This window comes from Pan troglodytes, chromosome 10 (genome assembly GCF_028858775.2).
Source record: "Pan troglodytes isolate AG18354 chromosome 10, NHGRI_mPanTro3-v2.0_pri, whole genome shotgun sequence".
Lineage (NCBI taxonomy): Eukaryota > Metazoa > Chordata > Mammalia > Primates > Hominidae > Pan > Pan troglodytes.
The window spans coordinates 20,343,739-20,365,239 of NC_072408.2; the positions used below are offsets into that span (position 1 = coordinate 20,343,739).

The following is a 21,501-nucleotide window of genomic DNA, read 5'->3' on the forward strand; positions in this document are numbered from 1 at the left end:
GACGTGCAGCCTGTATTGGCGGAATGAATGAATAAATACTACACACGCATATTTTGAATTGAAATAAGTTGTCAGGGTGCAGCAGAGAATAACAGAAATAGAATTGCTTGGATGTGCTGACCTAGATCCAAGCTGCTACTGGTAACGTACTGTATCTCCTTGAATAAGTCACTTCACCTCTCTGGGCCTGAGCTGCTTCTTCAGTAAAATAATCCTTGTAGCTAAGATTTGTTGAGCGCTCACTATGCACACTGCCATGAGCCCCTATATGTGTATTTCTCATCATAGCTCTATGAGTTACATACCTGCCATCTCCATTTTATGCATGAGAAAATAGGCATGGAGAAGTTAAGTGGTTTGCCTAAAGTCACACAGCAAATTTGTGGAGAGCTGGGCTTGAACTCAGGCATCTGGGCTTTTACTCTCTCCAGTGGAATGCCTGGGCTGTGGGATGAGATGACTTCACAGGCCTCTCCCAGCTCCAGTGTTGAGAGAGAGAGAGAGGAGTGGTGCAGGGAGGTAGTCGGGATGATTATGCTACTGGCCAAGTTCAAGAAAGTCAATTGTGGAACAAGGTCCAGCTGATTATTACAGAGAGCAAAGTTCTTAACTAGAGGACTTCCTCCTGGAATGTGGAGAGTCCACACGGGCACTAGCAGAGCATAATGAAAGACCAGGAATTCTCTGCTGTTCAATCAGTGCTCCATCACTCAGAGGCAGGGCTGCAAGAGCTCCTGGTGTGTCCCCTTCGCCTTCAGGGCCTCCCTGTACAGCCACCCACAGGACAGTGCACCAGGGTCAGGCAGGGAAGTAAATAAAAAAAAAGGAATCTGATAATTCCTGACAGTGAGCAGCAGCTGATGCTTTTAATGGGGGAGGAAGACTGGGAATCTCGCTTGATGATGACCTAGGACTTCAGTCAGCAGGACACTGGCCCCTTTCTTCCCCCTCCCAGGCTGAAACCTTGTGTTTTGCCTTATGTCCATGGTAACCAAGTCTCCTTTTTGGTGAGGAGGAATGGGCTTCAGTAAACAGATCTATTTGTGTGATCCTGTTACTCATTTGAAGCAATGTCCCTCCTTTTTTCCACTGTGGTCTGTGTGTCTGAGTCAGAGAGAGCCTACAACAGGGTTCTTTGAATTGATGGCTCACTCCCAGCCACTCTTGACTGACTGCCAGCTTAGCAGGGCGTAGCTTACCAACAAATCTTTTTTTTTTTTAAAGCCAGACTGATTCATAGAAACTCCTTTAAAACAGGGTGAAAAGAAACCGCCCATTACACACCCCAGTACACCAGCAGAGGAAACTTATAACCTTGGGAGGCAGGTCCTTCCCCTCAGTGCGGTTGCATACTTCCAGAAGAGCGGACCAGGGCTGCTGCCAGCACCTGCCACTCAGAGCGCCTCTGTCGCTGGGACCCTTCAGGTAGGACAGCTCCCAACGCTGTGGGGACTCTCAGCAAAACTTCTCCTTCCTTTCCACGGCTCTGCTTCTTCTGACCTCATCTTAGCTTTGCTTTTTCTTTTTTTCCTTCGCTATTTTTCTATGATCCTCTAAGAACCAAGTCCTTGAAACTTTTGGCTCAAAGTGGATACAGAGACAACTTTTTCTAGAAAGTTCAGAAAAGTGTATTTTGAGGACGGAGTCTGGGGAAATCAATGGGATGGGGCTAAAATCGTGCCTGGCAGTGACCGGCTTCTTGTTCTAGGATGTGGAGGGAGCAGGGACTTTGAAACAAACTGGGATAGGATCCTGTTTATGGAGGAAACACCACACACCTTGGAAATGACATCGGGAACTGGCCAGATGTTTTTCACCTCCTCCGTTTTGATTCCGATTGCTTCAGGACTTGAACTGTTTCTCTGCTCGCTGGTTGTTGGTTGGGATTTTTTGGGTGGTGGTGGATAGATAACTGGTTTTCAGTTTATTCTTGACATTGCTTTTCCTGCCTGTTTGCTTCCCTATTCACTTCTGTTTAAATTTAAGTATTTTTTTCTCCTCACAGGATGGGAAGAGGGGGATTGGTTTGTTTAAAGAAAACTGTTGGCCGGGCACGGTGGCTCATGCCTGTAATCCTAGCACTTTGGGAGGCTGAGGCGGGCGGATCACCTGAGGTCAGGAGTTCAAGACAAGCCTGGCCAACATGGTGAAACCCTGTCTCTACTAAAATACAAAAAGTAGCCAGGCATGATGGCAGGTGCCTGTAATTCTAGCTACTTGGTAGGCTGAGACGGGAGAATTGCTTGAATCCGGGAGACGGTGGTTGCAGTGAACTGAGATTGCGCCACTACACTCCAGCCTGGGCAGCTGAGTGAGACTCTGTCTCAAAAAAAAAAAAAAAAAAGAAAAAGAAAAAAAATGAAAAAAGAAAACTGTTAGAGAGAGAAAGAGAGGGAGGCAAATGGTGTTTTAAATGAAACGTGGGAGGGGTTCACTTGGTCGAAGCAGGAGCTGATGAGGATTCCAGATGCCTTCTCTTGGCCAGATGTGGAGGGCGGGGGAGGCAAAAGGGAAGCTGGGTTTGGAGAAGAGGGTGGGGCAGGAGAACTTCATCTGTGCCTGCTAAAAATTGTTGAGTGGCTTTGTGCTTTCACCCCAGAAAGAGATGCCTTTCAGTGCTGAGTGAAAAGATGGCATACCAGAAACGATAAAAGAACTTTTAAAAGAAAGTGGATGTGGAATTTCTTTGCATGGAAGGCAGTGATTGTTTTGAAATGCTTATCTTTTCTCTCGTTCCTGAAATGTGATTGTATAAATGCAAACACTCATGCTAATCATGAAATCTGGAGGAATGAAGAAGGGTGCTTTTCCTTTTTTTTCTTTTTTTCGGTTGGCATTTTGGGTGAGTGTCTACCGAGGTGTGGCCCATTTCAACATAGACACTGGTATATTTTTTCCCCAAGTAAACAAGATGAGAATGACAGGATTCAGCTTGTCTGACAAAGTTAGGCTTTTCCTTTAGAAAGGCAGTACGTTGGGAGAGAAGTTACATGTAATCAACCCTGTGTTGAGCAGGCAATGCTCCTTGTAAAACTGCCCCAAGGGGGGATGATTGAGTAGGCATCAGGGCAACTTTTCAAGATGAAGGGAACGCCTACATTTGCTTCACATGTTTATTATTTCCACATTACATGGATGTGGATTAGCCATTATTAAATCAATAGTGTTAATATCCTGTGAAAATTATACAAATCTTTTAGTTCTGTGCAGGTTAAAACTAATAACCAGTCAACACACGGAAAGCCCTGACAATGTTGGGAGTGTAAACCATCATGAACTGCATTATTTGTGGCAAGCTTTCACATGATACTGTAGGTTTATAAAGGAGAAAATATGCTACATGTTACTTCCTGGAGTTTGAAGACAATTTAGAAAAATGCCGTTCTGATTCCTGCTCTCTGCTCTTCCTCCAAGAAGTAGTGAAAGACTCCCTTAGCTGTGAGAGTTTTTCTGGATTTCAGCTTTGACAATCCCGAAATGTGAGGGTTATTTTTCCCCCCCACTCTGCCCGCTGCCTCCCACCCTCAGGGGCAGATCCAATTCCACCCAGACTCCGAAGAATGGGGCGGGGGCGGGGGCTGCAGGACATCCTGTCTGGCGCCCTGGTCAGAGGGCCCCCCACATTTACATTGTTTGTGGGTACTAAACTGTCTTGGGAGTTGGCAAAAGGCCATCAAGAACCAACTTGGAGCAAATCACATCCTTAGAATCTGGCTATCTCCCAGGACTGCTGGGCAGACCGCTGGGGAAAGGAAAGACATCCCTTCTGTGGAGAGTGGAAAGGACTCACTGCGCCTTCCTCAGCCCTTCCTGCTTCCTCCAGAGACCAGATTAGGCCCATCAAGTTCCCAGCCTTGTCAGTGGGCTTCATGGAGACCCCTCACCCGGGAATGCAGGCCCTCTTGGCTTGCTCTGGGTGGCTCTAGGGATTTCAGGTAGTGCCAGACCCACAGGGACTACTGGAGAGAGACACGTTGAAGACCGGGGAAAACTTGTGGATGAGGCAAGACTGGTTTTCTGTAGACTCTATGGAGCCTGGTGGGGCACATAACTGAAACGTGGACACGGGAAAGGGCAGGAGGCAAGTCATTTCGTTCACAGAATTCTAAATTTGGGAGGGATCTTGGATCTCATTCATTCTCCTACTGTATGCAGAAATCTAATTTTTACACCATCTTGAACAGATGGCCATCCTACAGATCTTAAAATTTCCAGATGCGGGGAGCTCAGAACCTCAGTGTGTACCTCCACACTCATTCCCCTTAGCAGGCCAGCTCTAATTTTATTAAAGTTCCTTAAATCAAGCAAAATCAACTTCCTTATAACTTCCTGATTCTGCTGGCCTGAAACAACTCAGAAAATATCTATTCTGGTTTTGTTGTTGCTCCACCCAATGATTCTCATCCTTTAAACACTTAACGCCTATTTAATATTTAATGAATACAACTTGATGGATCTACATTGCACTATCTTTTCTTCTTCTTCTTTTTTTTTTTTTTTGCCTACGGCTCAGAAGGGCAGGGAGCATTTTTGAAGTTTGGAATTATGCACATAGTCAATCATACTCATGGGGTTTTTGATTTGGAGGTATTTAATTTTCTAAATGCATGAATATGGTTCCTTCTTTAACCTCCTACATGTATGTACATAGCTGCCTAACACAAAAGCTCAGGCCTATTTGGGAGTCTCAGATGTACATACTCGGAGGGACACACCCAGTGTTGCTACCTACTAGGTCATGGTTAGATCAATCCAATACCAGGACACAGGCTTCTAGCTAGGCCTTTTGGGGATTGTCCCATAATTTGGTCCATAGTTCATGTAGCCCACACCTATACATTGTCACCACCCATCATAGTAATTACGGGAACAGGCTGCCCATCAAATGTAGCCTCCTTGTAATTGCTGGCCAGCAATCTGGGTATCAGCCCCTTGAGAAGAGCTCCTAACCCTTAACCAGCGTAGAACGGGAATTGTCTCACCATAAGCTTCCCTTTTCTAATACTCTTCCCAGATCCGCCCAGGTGATCTTGAATTTCTGGACTGCACTTGCTATTCAGTAATCAAGGAAGCCTAAATATGGTTCCAGTTAGGGGTTTACTTGAATCTTCAGCACCCAGCCCCGACATACACACGTCCTGAGACTGCTCTTTGCAACAATTCAGTCCCTGGTGTCCTGCCTGGGTAAAACCATTTCCTTCAATTTACCTGGGAGATTCACTGATACTGAAGCAGAAAGATGAAAGCACAAACACCTGTGGTGATTGCTGCTTCTCTCTTCCTTTTTAACAAAATGTTTGGGTCAAGGTTTTCTTTTGTGTTGTGGAGATGGCATTTCCCTGGAACTGCAATGGAATCCTCTGCTGTTGGTGCGCTTGGCCTTATGTGGCTGTGACAGTTTTTCTATTTGCTGAGCCTGTTTCATGAATTGTTTCTTCAAACCGGGTAGTTAAACTAGAGAGCCCTTTCAGCACAGGTTGAAAGCGTGGCAAGAATCCTGGAGCAGATGTAAGACAGCTGACTAGGAAGACAGAGGGGCAGTGGTGTTATCTTGACGCTGCCATGTAACCACAGGCGAGGCACTTGTCTTCTTGCTTTTGGAAGTTGAACTTGGTGGTTCTTTCAGACCCCTTATGGCTCTGAGATTCTAAGATTCACCCAGGCGTGGTAATCCCAGCTACTTGGGAGACTGAGGTGGGAGGATCACTTGAACCTAGGAGTTTGAGACCAGTCTGGGCAACATAGTGAGACCCTGTCTCTAAAAGAAGAATTTTAAAAAGCAGGGCATGGTAGTGCATGCCTTGTAGTCCCAGCTACTTGGGAAGCTGAGGCAGGAGGATTGATTGAGCCCCAGGGCTTTGAGGCTGTAGTCAGCTATGATTGTACCATTGCACTCCAGCCTGAGCAATGAAACAACACCCTGTCTCAGAAAAAACAAAAACAAAACAAACCAACAAACAAAAACACCGAAAAAACGAAAAACAAAAAAATTAAGATCCTACCATTTCTATTTTGAGAAATCCCTTGTGCTGATGCTAGCAGCTGGTTTAATCTGTAAAAATTGATAGAAAAGTGAAATAGGGCAACGCGTGGCATTGAAAAGGGCATTTTGCAGAGGATTCTCGTCTCCTGGGTGCCTTGACGACCCACGGAGCCTCCTCTGCCTCATCCACTCACAGATTCTTTAGGTATGGTGTTCCCCGGACTTACCCTCAGCCATGAGCATTCACTCGGCACTAGGAATAAAAGAAAGAGGTTTGAGTAATTAAACGTAAAGGGTGCCAGCTCAGATGAGGAGGGCAGGCTGAGTCTGTGAAGACATTGACAACAGCAAAGCATTCACCAGGAACAGAATCAGGCTCAGGGAGAAACTGAGCTGGCTCTGGGAAAGAAACTCCACCCTCTTCTTGAGGAGGGAGACCCTGCAGCATGAAGGTGTGGTGTACAGGTGTGGACAGGAGCCAATGAGGAACAGTTTGAGAGGAGGAAGAGTAAGGTGCAACTAGGACAGGAGGGAGGGAGGGAGGGCAAGTGGGATGCTGTTTTCCAGGCCTGTGTGTTGAGGGAGGAGGCAGGCAGAAAGACCTAGAAGCGGGAGAAAAAGCTAAGTGGATAGAGAAAGACAGAAAGGGGGCAAAAGAGCAAGGGAGAAGTGATGAGGATGTTTCCCCTTCCATCCTTCCGCTCTTGTTTGGGGACCACCCACCCTCAATGTTTCAAGGCAGTCCTTCAGTCAAAATTCGATTCTTTGTCCCCTGTGAAGAATCTTTTGTCACATTGGCTACCTCTTGTTTTTTCAGGATGGTTGACACCTCTTTGGTATCATTTTAGTTTCCACTACGTGTGCCCACCAGGCTGGAACCTCTTCAATGTTTCTCCTCTTCCAGGTCAGATCAGAGCTGAGAGCAAAATGGGGTTCTTGATCCTTAGACTTCTCATTTCAAAGAATCAAAGACCCTTCCCCAGGACGCTGGAGAAGGGGAGTTGGACAGAGGTTTGCAACCCTGAAACAACTAGTTTGGGGCAAGGCAGTGTGTTCACATTGATCTCAGAGAAAGCTCTGAAGCTGAGACCTGGAGCTTCCCTTTACTGAAAGATAGTCTCCATGTCTGGGTGGGGTGGGGACTCCTGTGCTGAGGGTTAGAAGGTTGCTCGGAGTTTGCAGGGGGATATTGTTCGGGCCTGTTTTGGCCAGGCAGTCTGGCTCTGCTGGGTGGGACTTCTCAGCAAAACGACAGGGAGAAGCAGTGGCCTCTGAAGACCCTGTGTTTTTATAATTGGCACAGTTTTAAGGGGTATATGCTGACTCTCTGATTAACTCAGAGAGGGTAGGAGGAAAAGAGAGAACAGTAGATCTGGTAGAAGTTCTAGAACTTCCACCAAACCCTAAGCCAAGAGACAGGAGAGAGAAAATCATGCCAGGTGGAAGAGCCCTGCCTGGAAGGTGCGAAATGGCTTCAGTTCTGATTCGATTCCATTTCTCCTTTGGGGACGTGCATTTCCTTCTTATCAAGGGGTTGGACTGAATGACCTCAATGCCTCTCAACCTCTAAAGAACGAATTGAAATGAAGCCCTGAGCCAACCTGATGGGTCTGGGGTGTCTCTAGGCGAGGGGCCTCCCCTCCCAGCTTGCCGCCTTCCAGGAGGCTGCAGCTTTGCTGGTTGAAGCATGTTGCCGCCATCTACTGTTGGTCCCACCCAAGCGCCGCTGGGGCCGGGCCACACCTAGGTTTTCTTCCCAAACCCCTAGTTATTATCTTGGCAACCTCTCCCTTGAAGACATTCTGGCTGCCAGAACACTCGTTTGTCAAAAGCAGAAGGCAACTCACGCTTCCGTCCTCGCCCAGGGAACATCGCCTGATCCCTTGACCAGCTGCAGTCTGGGGGAGTAGGCTGGGCCCCAACTTCACAGCCCAGGTCTGGCCTCAGTCTTTGCAGATGTTGCCCAGATCCACCCCTCCCCTGGACACAAAAGAGGACAAGTGGAAATAAGAGAGAGAGGTTATTCTCCTTGGGAGCATTTGCAAAAACAATATTCATGCCGCTTGTTTGCCTTTAGCATAATTGTTGGCCCTCAGGCTCTGCCAGAGAAGCATAAAGCCCATTTCCCCAGCCCGAGCCTCTCATTTTACACAGAGGAAGAGACCAACCAACCAGGAACTGTGTGGCCCCCGCTCTGTGCCTGGCACAGGCCTTCAGCCCTCATGCTAATCCTGTGACGTCTACAGGTCACAGTTCAGACGTGGTGGAGCCAGGATTGGAGCTGAGAAGCCCTGCTCTGTGCTACTTTGAACTCTGTGCCTGTAGGAGCCACTGACCAGAGAGGTTATGTGATTTTTCCAAAGTCAGAAGTTGGTCAGAGGCAGATTTATTATAAGAATCTGGTTCTCCAATAGGTCCTCTCTCTCTCATACAGTGTGCTTGCCCCACTCCCAACCCACACCTTGGCTCCTCACCCCTGACTATGTGAGACTCTGTGCTAGTCTACACAGCACCAGACCAACACGACTTGCTGTATAATAACCCCCATTTATAATAGCCTGCATTTGGGAGATGAAAAAAATAATTGTTTTCCCTGCAGCATGTAGGTCCCTATTACTTTTGCTGCTTGATTGACGATGTTTCTCCTGGTTGTAAAAACTGCCCTGTATTTTCCAACATCAAGTCCTACCTGAGGTTCCTTCCTTCCACACCAAACATGAGCTATGCAGAGGCCAGAGGAAATGGCCCCTGAGAATCCTTTTTCTCCGCATGTTTCCCACGGAGAAATTAATACCCTGCTTTCCCACCCCTGCATAAAAACAATATTGAGAATGGAAAAGTACACTTGATATAAAACAACAGTAACAATGGCCAGAGAGGCTCATCCAAGGTCTCATCCACTCAGCCTGCCTTTAATCCCAGTCTTTTCCTCCTCCAGACACATCCTCTCCGGCTGCCCCCAGAAGGGAGTGCTTCCTTTTCTGCTTTTGTGTTACATGCGCATCCATTTTGCCAACCAAATGATCCTTCATGGGAAACAAACACATCAAAACCAAACCAACAAAAGCAAAATGCTCCCGACTTGCGCAGAGGACAGAAAGGCTTTCGTGCCACCCTGCGTGGTGTCTTAGGAAGGAGAGGCAGCTGCGGAGTTTCAGGTGTCACGCTGAGGAAGGTGGTGTGGGGTCGTCTGACTCATGGGGGTCAGTTGACCAGAAGCGGCTACGCCTCTCTCTCTCCTCGTGCTTTGGAGGAAGCACCACGTCTTTGGTCAGATGCTGTGAGAAAGCTTTCTCCAAAGTTTACAGTTATCCAGAAAGAGATCAGAATCTCACTGTCAGAAAAACATTGGCCAGCAAAAAGACAGGGAGTGTCTAGCAGTAATCTCAGGACTGTGTTATGACTTGACTGAGATTTTGAGATCTAAGGTGAAGGCCTCTGGTGAATCTTCTGATAACCTGGTAGTTCTGCTGTGAAGACAACCATGCTAGAAAGAGGAAGAATTAGTCTAGTTGGGTAATCTCACCGGCAGAATTAAAAGTCATGGTGGTCGTTGCAAAGAGCACACTCGGACGTATTGTCAGAAAAATCTTTCTAATCGGGGAAGGGATCCTGGTAGGTAGTGAGCTTTCCATGACTGGAGGAGGTTAAGCATGATTCAGATAGTTCTTTGGTCAGATTTGTAGATGACTTTCTTGAATTGAAAAGGAATTTTAAAGACCTCCCTCTTCAGTCCTGAGATTCTATAATTCAAAGAAGTAGAGAGAAAGATTAAATCTGCAGACAAACTAGTGTTTAGAAATTTAAGACATTTTCTTTGCATTCACTTATTTCCTCTTGAACAAAAGGCAACACACACATATATACCCTTGTATATTCAAATGCACTCAGGAAACAGTCACATATTTACATAGGTATTTATATAGAAATATATAACAAAGTTTGCATACAATAAGATGCTCAATACATAGTTGTAGTAAAGTATTAAACAATTTCTGAAAAATAATACAGGACTAAAGTCTATGTATGTTAAAAAAAAGGAAATATTTTCCCTCTATAATTCTGTGTTTATTATGAAGTCTTCAGTCATTTTGACATTGATTATTTTTCCATGGGGAAGAAAATATGGCCATCCTTAATTCATTTATTTGTTCATTGAACAGATATTTATTTGGTACCTGTCACAGGCAAGACTCTCCCTTCAGGGACTTAAAATCTTAGGGCTGTCATCAGTGGTTTTAATAAAAAGCTATGTGAGGGCAATAGAAGAAGAGAGAAAAGAAAACTGCTCCTAACCTATGGATCTGGGAAGGCTTTTTAGAAGAGGTAGGATTTTAGCTTGGTTGAAAAGAATTTGATAGACTGTCACTGAAAGAATAATACAAAAGCAGAGCTTTTATTTTTGGAAATCCAAGTCCTGGGATTGCAAGGGCTGGCTTGAGGTGCGTGGAGCCTCTTTCCTGCTGATTGGTGGTGGTTAGAGGTGGGGGTTTGGAGGTTCTTGAGCAGGGGAGTGCCATGGTCAGATAACCCAGTAGCAGGGTAGAAGATATGTTAGAGGGGAGGCGTTCAGAGACAGGGTCATGGGTGAGGCTGATGCCATGGTCAGGCTAGGACCTGAACTGGACAGTAGCAATGGGAATAGAACATAAGGAAGGATGTGAGATAAGTAATGGAGGTAGAAACTCAGGGTAGGACTGTGATGTTTTGGGCAACAAAAGTGGAATGAGGGGAAGGGAAGATAGGACATTTGGCAGTGGTCATTACTGCTCTTTTCTCCCCAGAAAAAACCTGGCCTTTCTTAAGCTGCCAGGGAAATGCCAGCCAGATCCATCCCCTGCTTCTCAGAAAGCTCTCTCGTGCCCTTTTGTAGAGAAGGTCTCCATGATGCCTTTCATTCTGGGAGAATCTCACCCACTCTCAAATGAATCATGGAAATTTGAGCCCTGAGGGCCTCCCCCAGTGTTTGCATCATCTTCAGCTCCTGATTTCTGAGCATGCTCCCCTCCCACCCCTCAGCTAAGGCTAATTCTTCAGTGACTCAAGCCCCAGGATTTTGACCACTTCCTTCACTGGAGAAGTGGGTTTTGGGTTGCTCTATTCTATTGTGTTGCTCCCAGTTATTGTGTTTTAGGCCACTCTTAAAGAATTGCTGCTGCCCCCAGGCCCCATGGCAGTTCAATGAACCCACAGACTTCTGGACAGGAAGAAGTTATCTGACTCCTAGGTTAGCAATCAGGGAACCAAATTATGCACCTCTAAACTTCCCTTCTGGTCCTTAGAAGTCAATTCTTCTCAAAGTCTCTGCAGATTTAGTTACCCACCAGAAAAGGAAAGGCTCCCATGGGGGCCTGAGTAATTTCTCACTGGTCAGAGAACCCTAAAAGTGTTAGGCTGCCTGAACAAAGGCAACAAGGCAATGCATGGCAGTCTCAGGGCTGTGTTCCTTTGATTCTTTCATTTGTGTGTGTGTGTGTGTGTGTGTGTGTGTGGTATGGTGTGTAAGAGGGAGGCAAGAAGCCAATAAAGATTTAAATGGATGGAGATAACTTGAGAGGTTTGGTTATCCCTCTTTCCCTTCCCTCATGTCTCATATTAGTTAGTCCTTTAGAGCTATAGTCACGAGCAATTTTAATCCTCAAGGTTCTATTTTATTTTATTTTGAGACGGAGTTTGTTCTGTTGCCCAGGCTGGAGTGCAATGGAGCGATCTTGGCTTTTTGCAACCTCCGCCTCCCTGGTTCAAGTGATTCTCCTGCCTCAGCCTCCCCAGTAGCTGGGACTACAGGTGTGCGCCACCACGCTCGGCTAATTTCTTGTATTTTTAATTGATACTAGGTTTCACCACGTTAGCCAGGACGATCTCGAACTCCCTCAGGGTTATTTCTACTGACTATAACTATATTAGCTATTCTGTTAGCTAAGAACTTTATCTGAATACTGAATGGTCAGTGTTTGTGAGGTTTGCATTAGAGCTAGGAGCACAAAGACACCTCTGCTGTAGTGTGGTCTGGGCAATGCAGAAAGAAAAGGAGGAACAGTGATCAGAAACAAAAGATGGTGGTCAGAGGTAGGGAACTGCAAGCCTGTCCGTTAGGGCAGAAAGAAGAACAGAAAAGGGATATCAGAGACCTGTGTGTGGCTCCGAGGTGCTGATCTCCATTTCTCTTAATAATACTTCTCTCCAGAGTCAACATACATGGGTCCTATACCTTCCTCAGTGTCCCACCCAGCCCCTAACTGCCCCTGTGCCATGTATGTTAGGTAGATGAGGCTTAAGAAGGAGATCACCCTCCACTCACAGTGATGGGTACAGAAATGTGTTCCTGGCATCCACATAGAAGTCAGTGGATGGCCTGTTCTTTAAAAATGCAATGAATTGATAAACTCTGCTGGCCTAGGTCTGGGAGTCTAAGCACCACAAATGAATGCTGTTATGAGCGTTCCCCTACAACTTTGGAACTGCTCAGTGCACCAAATGCTCTGCAAAAAGCGGGTCTTGCTTCAAAGTATTCAGAATTGCAATGCTGTGATTCTCTGCATCTTGGTTTGCGCTGCCTCACTAGGACTAGGGGTATGCTTTCCACTGGAGAGTGCCACCCATATCATTTTAGAGAGGGCTGAGGGAGAAGTCTACTATTGTTTTAGTGAAACACACTGCTAAGAAATAAGTAGTAGCCACCAATACTTCCAATGGTATAAATTCTCATAAACGGTATTTTTTTCAGTGCCTTTGTATGAAGCAAGATTCACAATGGGGCAGAGAATGAATCTCCCCACAAGCTACCTTGCAAGTAATGGGTGGGTGGAAGTTTCAGGAGCAGGGGTTCTTCTGTTTATTATACTCTGCTATTTGATAAATGCCCAGACATTTACCCATTAGTTACCGCTAATGGCTTTTTCATAAAGACCTCAGTGATCGCCTCCTCCCAGACTGAGGGTTTCCCTGGGGGCAGGAGGTATCTAGCACAGTGTAAAGACTCGGTAACTAGGGATGATTCAGCCCACAAACTCAAGAAGATAATTCATTCTGTTTTCACCTGTGTTGGGGGGAAGGCCATTGAAAATAATGGAAGCCCCTCTAAACTGACAGTGAATGATATTAGTAAAACCTGACAAATAATGGGCCGGTGAAAAGATGGAGAAGTTGTAGCTTAAGCTAAACAGCCCCTCCTTCTGGCTGGATACAGCAGCTAAAAACAGAGAGAACTGTGTGTTTTGCACAAGATCGCTTGCTAACTCAAGATATTTTGCTTCTTTCCGTGGTGAAAAGACAGGGAGGGCACCATCACAAAAATCTAAGATGAAAGAGAGTTGCTCTTTTGCTTGATTCTCACATCCATTCTTCCAGCCTGCAATGGGCAGGGCATATGGTCAGGTGGATCCAGGGGCCAGGCACGCGCACACACCACCAGGGCTGTGATGCATGGGCCCAGGTAGAGGTGCCGTGGGAGGGGTCATTGAGACAGAGAGTGTGAGCTGGGCAGAGGAAATCAGACTTGACTTTAGGGGTTACAGAGCAACCCAAGGAGACAAAATGCTGCTGAATTCCCAACAGCCTATCAGGGAGGGAATGTTTTCTGTGACTTATTTAAGTGGCCTCACTTGGTGGATTATATTTTGTTATTGGCCCCTCCAGCCCTTCCCCCTTTTAAGAAGAGGATGTTTGTAAATTAGAAGCAACAGGAGCAAGAAAGTCATTTGAAGAGCCCGAGGAGGATTAAACATAAGTATTCGTTATGTAATATTTGTAATTCCCTGCAATCAGTGTGTTCCTTTCCCCATAGGGGGCAAGGAGATCAGGATCTGGTGAGGTGTGAATCTTGAGGGGTATGAGGAAGTTGGGCTGAGAAAGTGAACTTTCTCCTGGTCTTTCCTGAGGGTGTGCTCTTAGAGGTCTCCCCCCTTAAGGGGCAAGGGTTAGACAAATGACAATTTCTAAGAGGACCGAAAGGATTTTATACACCCTGCCTCATGAACTAGACAGCAGGTATCTTATTACTTGCACTTAACATGGGGCAGCCTAGCGATTGAGTAACTGGGTTGGGTTGGCAACAGCTACCCGGCTTCACTTATGAATAATAGTAATAATAATAACCGCAGCTAAAGCAACCCCATTATTAGTAGCTGCCATGTGTCAGACACTAGGTGTTTTACATAAACAATCTGAATTCATCCTCACATTTCCCTTTGCAATTGACATTGCGACTTCCACTTTCTAAATGAGGAAACAGATGAGCGTCAAATAACTGGATATGATTCTAATTCAACCTCTGTCTGATTCAAAAAACTCTTTTTACTGTGCATTTAAGTCAAGCAGAAAATTGGGGAGGTGTGCTAGAACCTGAGAAAAGCAAAAATGAATTTGAATATGTGGGGGGATTACTAAGAGCAGACATGAAAGCTCCAACCTCTCCCCTGAAGAGGCAGGATAAACCTCATAATTTTTGCATTCACAGTTAAGTTGGACACATTCCTAAAAAACAGCCTGGGTTGGAAGGAAGTGGCCAGATTGGGAAGGGGCTGTTGGAGACGGTCAGGGAGAATGGTGGAAGCCATTGTCTGCCTCTCATTCCTTGCTTGCAGAGAGCAAGGCACCCTGATGTATATTAGATCACTCTAGATTTTTGGTTGCCTGATAAAGAAAGTGAGAGGAGATAAAAGGCATGTGAAGTGTTGGAATTATAGTATCAGTGCTCTCTAATAAATACCTGATGTGGCATCAAAGTGCCTCAAGCACATTCAAAGCATCAATTAAATTAGGTGGAGTGAGAGAGGGCAGTGGAACAATTGCAGGATGTGCCTGGCCATCTCCTCCCTTGGTTGGGGCATCCACACATCCATTCTGTCTAGGGTGTGAATAACCTCAAGCCCTTTCCTTTTGATGTCTCTCTGAGCCTGCACTGCTTTGTGACAGTCTTAGGCATGACAAAGCTCTCCTTCTGTAGCTGACATAAATCAGAATAGCCTCCCCCATGTGTATCCTTCACACTTCCTTTATTTCCTAGGCTTTATGATCAGTGGGCTCCCTTCTCTGCTGTGATTATGGCTGAAAGCTTTTGTTTATCCATGCACATTCTTAATCGATATTAGTTCCCAATCCTCCCACCCTGTGATTTATGCATTTGCCTGTCTTCTGTATTGAGTCCTGAAGGATTGGAATTTGTGTAAATGTCATGTACAAGGAGAAGGCACATTTGGTGGTATTTCAAGTTGCATTACTTTTAAAGCCCCCAGAACCGTCACACTGAGCTGTGGAAAATATGACTCTCTGCCCAGACCAATGGCAGGCTTCCTGCCATGAGGCACACAGAGCCCAAAGGCTCAGGTGTAGTAATACTAGTCTGAAATGCTCAGTCAGAGGGTGACCAGACCATTAAACTGTAATTAGGTTGTTATAATTATTGAAAACCAAACAGCATTATAATAATAGAACTGTGCCTCTCACATTTTATATCTCGCCCAGGATCATATTAGTAGCCTATTCAGTATATGGGCATTGAGTAATAGCTGCTATTCTTCAGAAGGCATTTACTTCTATTAAAAGTGCTGGGTGAGCAATTTGGTGAAAGCATGGACATTTTCCTAGTGGAAAATGGACATTTATATGACATTGTTCAGAGACCTGGAAATTATAAAGGCCTACTTCTTTGAAAATCAAAGTCCTATTTTTAACCTCTGAAACACAAACAAAATAAAATACGAACAGTTATCATAAAATGTTCTTGTTCCTTTTTTGAAATAGAATGTATTAGAGAAATGAGTATGTAAATCCCCAAGAAGAAACCAAATTCTGTTTCCATGTAGGTATGTATAACTGGATGAATAGGCACTTAGGCAAATCAGAACTAGGTTACAGGGGTGTTTTCAGGAATTTATGATTAGATTGTGATGGTTTTTAGTGCAGCTCTTCCCCATGTTAGCAGAGAGCCCACACGTGTGGGAAAGCTGAGTCGTCTTATTGAATCTGACAGTAACCGTTTTTGTCCCTTTCTTTTTCTTTTCAGAACTCTCTTTGCTCACGAGTTACCAAAAAAAAAGAGCCAAGATGTTGGTATTGCTGGCTGGTATCTTTGTGGTCCACATCGCTACTGTTATTATGCTATTTGTTAGCACCATTGCCAATGTGAGTAATGTTCTTTTGTTCATTCATTCATTGAGAAATCATTCGAATATTTACATCAAGTGCACAAAAGAAGTTTAAGCCACAGCCCTTGCCCTTCATGAACTTACAGCTCAGTTGTGGGAAAACAAAATAAACACACGCTTGCTCTTCAAACAATTAAATAACAGGAGCATAAAAGTGAATGTCCACAGGAGTGTTCCTGCCAGAGCTGTAGGTGGTTAAGGGCTTGGAGGATCTAGTGCAGCTTCTTCGGTCTCTAGAAGAGCCTTCCCAGCAGCAGGGGTGAGTGGAGCTTGAGGTGAACCTGGAGGAGTGGTAGATGGCTGAAGTTTCTCTTAGTGAAAGAGGGAAGGTGGAAGGATCATAGGGATGCATTCAGGTGGGAGTGCTAGCAAAGGAGCACATGTAGGAAGGACAAGCTTTGGTCAGAGGATAAGGAGGACACACACCTATGTGGCTGGAGCCGAACTTCCCCTCCTTCTGAGAAGCTTGATTAGAAGGATAGATGGGAGGAAGAGGATGCCAGACTGACGAATTCAAATTTTGAGCAAAGAGTAGCATGTGAAAGTGGAGTTTTGCAAGATTAACCCAGTGCCACTGAATTAACTAACTCAGACAAAACAAGAAAAAAAAATGGAGGTAGTGTCTTTTCTCTCTGAACCCTGGGCTACTCTGACCTCTAGTGGTGGCTTACAGCGCCCAATTTGCTCTTACTTGTGCTTTTCTCAGAAAAAAGCCAGCTCCTTGGACCTAAAAACCAAGGCCACCAATCACTAGGCAGGCAAACCATGGTTTCAGAATCTGTTTAGGTCCCTATCACAGTTAAAGTATAAGTGAGTTTTAAAGTTCAGATAGAAGAGCTTTGCAAACATTAGTGGGTGTGATCATAAGCAAGGCTAATTAAGAATAACTGTGATAAGACAACCCCCGCCCATGCGACCTCCTCATTTTGTAATTTAGCCATTCTATATGTCAACTCCTATATCTATCCAGATAAATCTGATAAGCTTCTTCAAAGTGTATTAATGAGCGCCAAAGCGCTGCGTATCTGTGAATTGCCAGCCCCTAATATAAGGCTAGGCACACAGTTGTTTATTGAATGAAGAGCAGAGATTGGCGTAGGTGATGCATGTTCCCGGCCCCACCTTTCCAGTGTGTGCATTTGTGTGTGTGTAGACAGGACACTGCACTTGTTTTCTCTTCCAGAAGGATAATTCCTTTTCTTGGGCCAGGCAGGAAGGGATGGCGGCACCATGATCAGTCTGGGGGAATCCATTCAGGTCACCCTTCAGCTTTTAGTAGCCCCTACAGGAAAGCAGTTGCTGTAGTATTTTACTATCAAATTACTTTGCATGTTGTGACAGTCAAGTTTGATCCTTCTGTTTAGTTGAAAGTGGCTTATTAACCACTAGATTCATTGTTATTTTCCCAGTAGGTCTTATGTTTCTTAATTGTTTCCAGTTGGACATTTCACTTTTTTCCTGGTTAACCAGGGACTTAAATGAAACAATCTTGTTAGAGTATATGAACTGCACATACCTAAGTCAGTTTCTTCATCCTGGACTTCTGTTTCTCAGAACCTTAGAATTTTAAACCACTGTGGTTGAGTTACTTCCATTTTTTTTAAGTCATGAAGAATGTGGAGCCCAAAGAGGGCTAGGTGATTTCTTTCTGGGTTTCACATTCTTCTGTGTCTCTTCTCTTGGCAACTTTGTGAACTTCAGTTTTAATCGGACCTTATTTCCACCCACAGATAAGCTGCATAGCCATAGTTATAGCTAAATAGAATGTCTTTATTAAAATCTGATCCCGATGCAAGCTGATTTGTTATTTTCTTTTTAAATCAGAGGGCCAGCTTTCAATCAACATTTTCTTTCCTTCTGGTTTCAGGTCTGGTTGGTTTCCAATACGGCAGATGCATCAGTAGGTCTTTGGAAAAACTGTACCAACGTTAGCTGCAGTGACAGCCTGTCATATGCCAGTGAAGGTATATATAAAGATATTGACCCAGTGCTGACAATAGGTGTGGTCAGGGAATGTTCAGCCCCTGGAGTGACCTCATGCCCTTGTTCTCCTCGTCCTGTGTCTACAGATGCCCTCAAGACAGTGCAGGCCTTCATGATTCTCTCTATCATCTTCTGTGTCATTGCCCTCCTGGTCTTCGTGTTCCAGCTCTTCACCATGGAGAAGGGAAACCGGTTCTTCCTCTCAGGGGCCACCACACTGGTGTGCTGTGAGTATCTCATGGGTAGACTCCAGTTTACACTTTTAAGTCCATCTTACCATGGGTGTTTCTGGCAACTTGAACAGATTAGCACATGGTTCAGTGAAACTTCCTTGTGCAATTTTCTCCTCTGGTTATTTGTTCTCTTGTGGAGAACCTTGAATTGCTGCTTGGGTTGAGAACCCTCATCTGCTTCATTGTTCAAAACCAGTGCTCCTGGGTAGCTACCAAGTGGCAGTGCATATCTGTTAGTAGCACGTGTGTACAAGACACTTCAAGAAGGCAGAAAGGTAGGAGTTCTCAGAAAGATGAAACCACTGCCACAATGCACACCATTATTGTGATTCTCATTTAATTGTTGTTCTTTCCCAATATACTCGGTTTGGTGGAAGGACATGCTCTTTTGCATCCCTGAGTAGCTTTCCTAGACCCACAAGGGCCAGACAGGACAGCTGGGTGGTAGGCATGAGGTTCTGTGTTTTACATCACACTGTGGCCACACAAACCAGTGCAGACATGAGAGCCCAGACACCTCTAATTTATCAACATACCGTCGAGCTTGGCCCAGGGGACATCCATCAGAACTCCTGTTTAGGGACAAACAAGCAGAGTTCATTTTCCTATTGCTAATGAGGGAAATAGGATCTTCTTAAAATTAGTAAAACTTTTTCTCGACTTTAATGTAAGAAAACACACCGCCAAATCTCCTTTTCCCCTGCAGGGCTGTGCATTCTTGTGGGGATGTCCATCTACACTAGTCGTTATGCGAATCGTGATGGAACGCAGTATCACCACGGCTATTCCTACATCCTGGGCTGGATCTGCTTCTGCTTCAGCTTCATCATCGGCGTTCTCTATCTGGTCCTGAGAAAGAAATAAGGCCGGACGAGTTCATGGGGATCTGGGGGGTGGGGAGGAGGAAGCCGTTGAATCTGGGAGGGAAGTGGAGGTTGCTGTACAGGAAAAACCGAGATAGGGGAGGGGGGAGGGGGAAGCAAAGGGGGGAGGTCAAATCCCAAACCATTACTGAGGGGATTCTCTACTGCCAAGCCCCTGCCCTGGGGAGAAAGTAGTTGGCTAGTACTTTGATGCTCCCTTGATGGGGTCCAGAGAGCCTCCCTGCAGCCACCAGACTTGGCCTCCAGCTGTTCTCAGTGACACACACTGTCTGGGGCCCCATCAGCTGCCACAACACCAGCCCCACTTCTGGGTCATGCACTGAGGTCCACAGACCTACTGCACTGAGTTAAAATAGCGGTACAAGTTCTGGCAAGAGCAGATACTGTCTTTGTGCTGAATACGCTAAGCCTGGAAGCCATCCTGCCCTTCTGACCCAAAGCAAAACATCACATTCCAGTCTGAAGTGCCTACTGGGGGGCTTTGGCCTGTGAGCCATTGTCCCTCTTTGGAACAGATATTTAGCTCTGTGGAATTCAGTGACAAAATGGGAGGAGGAGAGAGAGTTTGTAAGGTCATGCTGGTGGGTTAGCTAAACCAAGAAGGAGACCTTTTCACAATGGAAAACCTGGGGGATGGTCAGAGCCCAGTCCAGACCTCACACACGGCTGTTCCTCATGGAGACCTCATGCCATGGTCTTTGCTAGGCCTCTCGCTGAAAGCCAAGGCAGCTCTTCTGGAGTTTCTCTAAAGTCACTAGTGAACAATTCGGTGGTAAAAGTACCACACAAACTATGGGATCCAAGGGGCAGTCTTGCAACAGTGCCATGTTAGGGTTATGTTTTTAGGATTCCCCTCAATGCAGTCAGTGTTTCTTTTAAGTATATAACAGGAGAGAGATGGACATGGCTCATTGTAGCACAATCCTATTACTCTTCCTCTAACATTTTTGAGGAAGTTTTGTCTAATTATCAATATTGAGGATCAGGGCTCCTAGGCTCAGTGGTAGCTCTGGCTTAGACACCATCTGGAGTGATCACCTCTTGGGGACCCTGCCTATCCCACTTCACAGGTGAGGCATGGCAATTCTGGAAGCTGATTAAAACACACATAAACCAAAACCAAACAACAGGCCCTTGGGTGAAAGGTGCTATATAATTGTGAAGTATTAAGCATACCATATTTCAGCCATGATAAGAACAGAGTGCCTGCATTCCCAGGAAAATAAGAAAATCCCATGAGATAAATAAAAATATAGGTGATGGGAAGATCTTTTCTTTAAAATAAAAAAGCAAAAACTCTTGTGGTACCTAGTCAGATGGTAGACGAGCTGTCTGCTGCCGCAGGAGCACCTCTATACAGGACTTAGAAGTAGTATGTCATTCCTGGTTAAGCAGGCATTGCTTTGCCCTGGAGCAGCTATTTTAAGCCATCTCAGATTCTGTCTAAAGGGGTTTTTTGGGAAGACGTTTTCTTTATCGCCCTGAGAAGATCTACCCCAGGGAGAATCTGAGACATCTTGCCTACTTTTCTTTATTAGCTTTCTCCTCATCCATTTCTTTTATACCTTTCCTTTTTGGGGAGTTGTTATGCCATGATTTCTGGTATTTATGTAAAAGGATTATTACTAATTCTATTTCTCTATGTTTATTCTAGTTAAGGAAATGTTGAGGGCAAGCCACCAAATTACCTAGGCTGAGGTTAGAGAGATTGGCCAGCAAAAACTGTGGGAAGATGAACTTTGTCATTATGATTTCATTATCACATGATTATAGAAGGCTGTCTTAGTGCAGAAACATACTTACATATCAGACATATCCAAAGGGAATACTCACATTTTGTTAAGAAGCTGAACTATGACTGGAGTAAACCATGTATTCCCTTATCTTTTACTTTTCTTCTGTGACATTTATGTCTCATGTAATTTGCATTACTCTGGTGGATTGTTCTAGTACTGTATTGGGCTTCTTCGTTAATAGATTATTTCATATACTATAATTGTAAATATTTTGATACAAATGTTTATAACTCTAGGGATATAAAAACAGATTCTGATTCCCTTCACTGTGTGAATGTTTTTTTTCTAAAAAAAATGTGGAGAAATATGGATAATTATGACATTTATCCCTCATTATGCTGCCTATCAGTTTGATTTGGACAACTTGACATTTATTTGAGACATTAAGCTACTTTCTGGTAATATACTAGGCATTTCTGCAATAGCTCTTTCAGGTAATGAATATTATAAGCATAGTTTTATCTTGCTTTGATT

At 44.9% G+C, this 21,501-nt stretch overlaps 1 protein-coding gene across 1 annotated transcript; it reads left to right on the forward strand.

The window, feature by feature from the left end:
* The first annotated feature begins 1,250 nt into the window (after positions 1-1,250).
* EMP1 (epithelial membrane protein 1) lies at positions 1,251-21,293 on the forward strand. The gene is made up of 5 exons (XM_003313504.6): positions 1,251-1,425; positions 15,990-16,108; positions 17,999-18,095; positions 18,201-18,341; positions 19,054-21,293. Exons 2-5 carry the CDS (start codon positions 16,031-16,033, stop codon positions 19,209-19,211), a joined length of 474 nt encoding a protein of 157 aa, XP_003313552.1. The 5' UTR covers positions 1,251-1,425; positions 15,990-16,030; the 3' UTR covers positions 19,212-21,293.
* The last annotated feature ends 208 nt before the right edge of the window (positions 21,294-21,501 follow it).

Bases quoted from the DNA above. Each gene is read 5' to 3' on its own strand.
- EMP1 (XM_003313504.6), top strand. From the start codon at position 16,031: ATGTTGGTATTGCTGGCTGGTATCTTTGTGGTCCACATCGCTACTGTT. The intron at 18,096-18,200 runs GTATATATAAAG...CTGTGTCTACAG, and splicing joins CCTGTCATATGCCAGTGAAG to ATGCCCTCAAGACAGTGCAG. The intron at 18,342-19,053 runs GTGAGTATCTCA...TTTCCCCTGCAG, and splicing joins GGCCACCACACTGGTGTGCT to GGCTGTGCATTCTTGTGGGG.